General features: G+C 27.8%; 1 protein-coding gene across 1 annotated transcript; it reads left to right on the plus strand.

Moving 5' to 3' along the window:
• Positions 1-688: 688 nt before the first annotated feature.
• On the plus strand, positions 689-3071 carry LOC115701285 (UDP-glycosyltransferase 83A1). The gene is made up of 2 exons (XM_030629035.2): positions 689-1315; positions 1946-3071. The coding sequence occupies exons 1-2, from the start codon at positions 787-789 to the stop codon at positions 2842-2844; spliced, it is 1428 nt and encodes a 475-aa protein (XP_030484895.2). The 5' UTR covers positions 689-786; the 3' UTR covers positions 2845-3071.
• The last annotated feature ends 473 nt before the right edge of the window (positions 3072-3544 follow it).

Raw genomic sequence — 3544 nt, forward strand, 5'->3', positions numbered from 1 at the left:
ATGATAAGTAATTTTAATCAACCATCTATTCGTTTAAGATGAATTTTATTTATTAAAAATATCTTACCATATAAGTATATTTCAAATTTATGAATTTTATGTATAATTTATGTATATAGATATTATTTTTCAAAACATGATAATTTAAATTTCTAATACCTTAGGTAGGAATTTTTTTAGTAGGTGTTTGAAAGTAACGGTAAGGTATAGTAATTAAACAAAGTATAATTAATAATTAAATTAATTATACTTTAGTTTAATATCTAATAAGTACTATTTAGATATTAGGTATAGTAATATTACACTTCTATGAATTTTTATTATAATGTTCAGCAACATAATTAGTAATAAAAAAATATTTAATAATATTAATATTTAAAATTAATAGCTAATTTAATTAACACTTACTTCTGATGGAGTTATGGTTGTTGAAAAGTAATTGATATATCCCAACAAATTACATTAATTATATTAATTACTTATGGTCCTTTTTCTGTCTTATTCCGTACACCTAATAAAAATGGTCTACATTTAATTATAGGGTAATTTTCGGTATAAATACATAAATTTAACTTTCAGTTGTAAATAAATACCTAAATTTAATTTTTTGCGCTAATGATATCTAAATTATAATTCTGAAACTTTTGTATAGGTACTTGACTTCTGAGTGTTAAAAATTTTAGTTATATATAAATTTAAAGTGAAAGGTAGACTATAAACAAAAAATATATAAATATATGTATAGGAACTAGGAAGTAATATAATTTATTAATAATATTGCAGCAAATGGAGAGGAAAAAACAAGGTCGTGTAATGGTGGTACCATGTCCAGCCCAAGGCCATGTGAAACCCCTAATGTTACTTTCTCAAAAACTAGCCAAGCATGGGTTCAGAGTAACTTTCGTTAACATTGAATTCATTCACAACAAGATATTAAGAAGCATGCAGGCTGATGATGATGATGATGATGATAAAACTAGTAGTGGTGTTGGATCATCACAAATTGAGATGGTGTCAATCCCAGATGGGCTGGACCCCATGGCTGACAGAAGTGACCTAAAAGTGATATGTAAATTAGTTTGGGGAGACAGTATTTTGCCTGCAGAGCTTGAAAAACTCATAAAAACTATAAACAATAATAATGATGAGATGATGATTAGTTGTGTGGTTTCTGATTATTTTATGAGTTGGCCAGTTGAAGTTGCAGCTAAATTGGGTGTTAAAGCCGCTGTTTTCTGTCCTTCCGCCGCTGCAATTTTCGTCTACACAATCAACATACCAAACTTTATACGTGAAGGGATCATCACATCTGATGGTACGTTAAATAATATTATTTGCTTTTACATCATATTTATCCTATATTATTATATTAATGTTTATTCTAAGCATAGTACTATATAAAAATAGGATTTAATATTAATTTACTGTGTTGGCAAAATAAAAATTTAATATTTTATAATTTTCAATAATATTCATCTTCTACTTTCTTATTTAAAATTATATATACTAGGAACTCAAATTTGACTAATAAAATTTTCTAAATATCAAATTTTTTTAGGGAAATTTACATGGTATACTAACTTTTGCTATTTTTTTACAAAAATATTGCCACACGGTATTTTTTACTTTTTTACTGTGTTTTTTTATAAGTTTCATACTGCAGTATACTGTGTTAAGTTTTCACTGGTGTTCTACTACTAGTGTTTTTTAGTTGTTCTACTGTTGTTTTAAGTTGTTATGCTTTGTGTTTTACTGGTGTTTTACAAAAACACAGTATTTTTTAAAATATTTTTCGTGTGACAGTATTTTTGTAAAAATTAATTAAAATTCTAGTATTTTTTGTAAGTTTCCTATTTTTTATAGCTATTTGAATTTTATATTCAAATTTAATTATATTGATGAAAGAAGTTTAATTGTATTAATAAAATTTTACATAATTTTGCAGGCTATCCAACCAAACAACAAATAATTCAATTATCTAGTGGCATGCCTACTATGCACACATCAAAGTTACCATGGAATGTTGGTGACCTTGCTACACAAAAGATGGTGTTTCATGGTTATCTTAAAGTAAGTGAAAGTTTAAAAATGATAGATTGGTGGCTTTGCAATACATCTTATGACATCGAACATGCTGTGTTTTCTTTACTTCCAAAGCTTCTTCCAATAGGTCCATTAATGGAAATCGAATCAGCTAGCCCTTTAGATACTAATCCAGGTTCACAATTTTGGGTCGAAGATTCATCTTGCTTAAGTTGGTTGGATCAACACAAGCCTCGCTCAGTCATATACATTGCATTTGGTAGTTTCACAACACACGACCAAATCCAATTTCATGAGCTTGCTCGTGGACTTGAGCTAACTAGTAAGCCATTTCTCTGGGTTGTTCGCCCAGGATCTGTGTCAGGTGAGCAAAAATTGGGACTCAACTCACATGGATTTGGAGGCAATGACAATCTTAGAAAAATAATCAATTGGGCCCCTCAACAAAAGGTTTTAAGTCATCCTTCTATTGCTTGTTTTGTGAGTCATTGTGGTTGGAACTCAACTATTGAAGGTTTAAGTAATGGAGTGCCTTTCTTGACTTGGCCTTATTTTGCTGATCAATATATGGATGAGAGTTATATATGTGATGTTTGGAAAGTTGGAATGAAGCTTGTGCCTAATGAAAATGGAATTGTCACAAGTGAAGAGGTGAAAAATAAAGTGGACAAATTGTTGTACGATAAAGATATACAAAGAAGATCTTTAGAATTCAAAGAAATAATGATGAAGAGTATTTCTAAAGATGGTCAATCTTCAAAAAACTTGAACAGCTTTGTCAAATGGATTAAGGAGGCATAATTATTAATTGGGACATACCCTAGGAGTGATATCAATATGTATTGCGTACTAATACTATCTTTTTTTTAGTTGAAATACTTAATAATCTTTTCTTGATTATCATATGATGATGATGTGATTATGTTGTTAGAAATTTATTTGTATGATAGGAAGCATATATATGATTATTAATTAATCGAATATATATGCACTATGAATAAAGGAATAAAATATTTCTTGACATTGAATTTTTGAGCTTTAATACTACACAAGTTTTGAATCTGCAAAAGAAAAAGAAACTGATAAGTACAGTAATCGGACTTTCAAGCTTTCTCTACTCTCTTTAAATGGATTTACTATGTTTTACAGAATAAATAGTGAGCTCAAAGATCGAGATCCTATATTTATATAGGTGAGACATTCCATCAAAGTCTCTATCACAATTAATCGTCATAATATTTTGATAATTAATTTAAAAAACTAAATCAAAAAATCATAAAATTTGATAAATTGTTACCTGACAATATATAAAATATCAACCAATTAATTGTGTGCAGATTCAATAAATATAAAATTAATATTCCTTGTCTCTCATACACGTTTAAATTGATTTTATACCTAATATAGAAAATATTCTAAAACATGTAATTTCAAGAAATATTATGGGTGTTTGAGTTCATACTTTAAAAATTATTTTCACTTTTTTAAATTAGAAAACATA

The sequence above is a fragment of the Cannabis sativa genome, chromosome 8 (assembly GCF_029168945.1).
Source record: "Cannabis sativa cultivar Pink pepper isolate KNU-18-1 chromosome 8, ASM2916894v1, whole genome shotgun sequence".
Lineage (NCBI taxonomy): Eukaryota > Viridiplantae > Streptophyta > Magnoliopsida > Rosales > Cannabaceae > Cannabis > Cannabis sativa.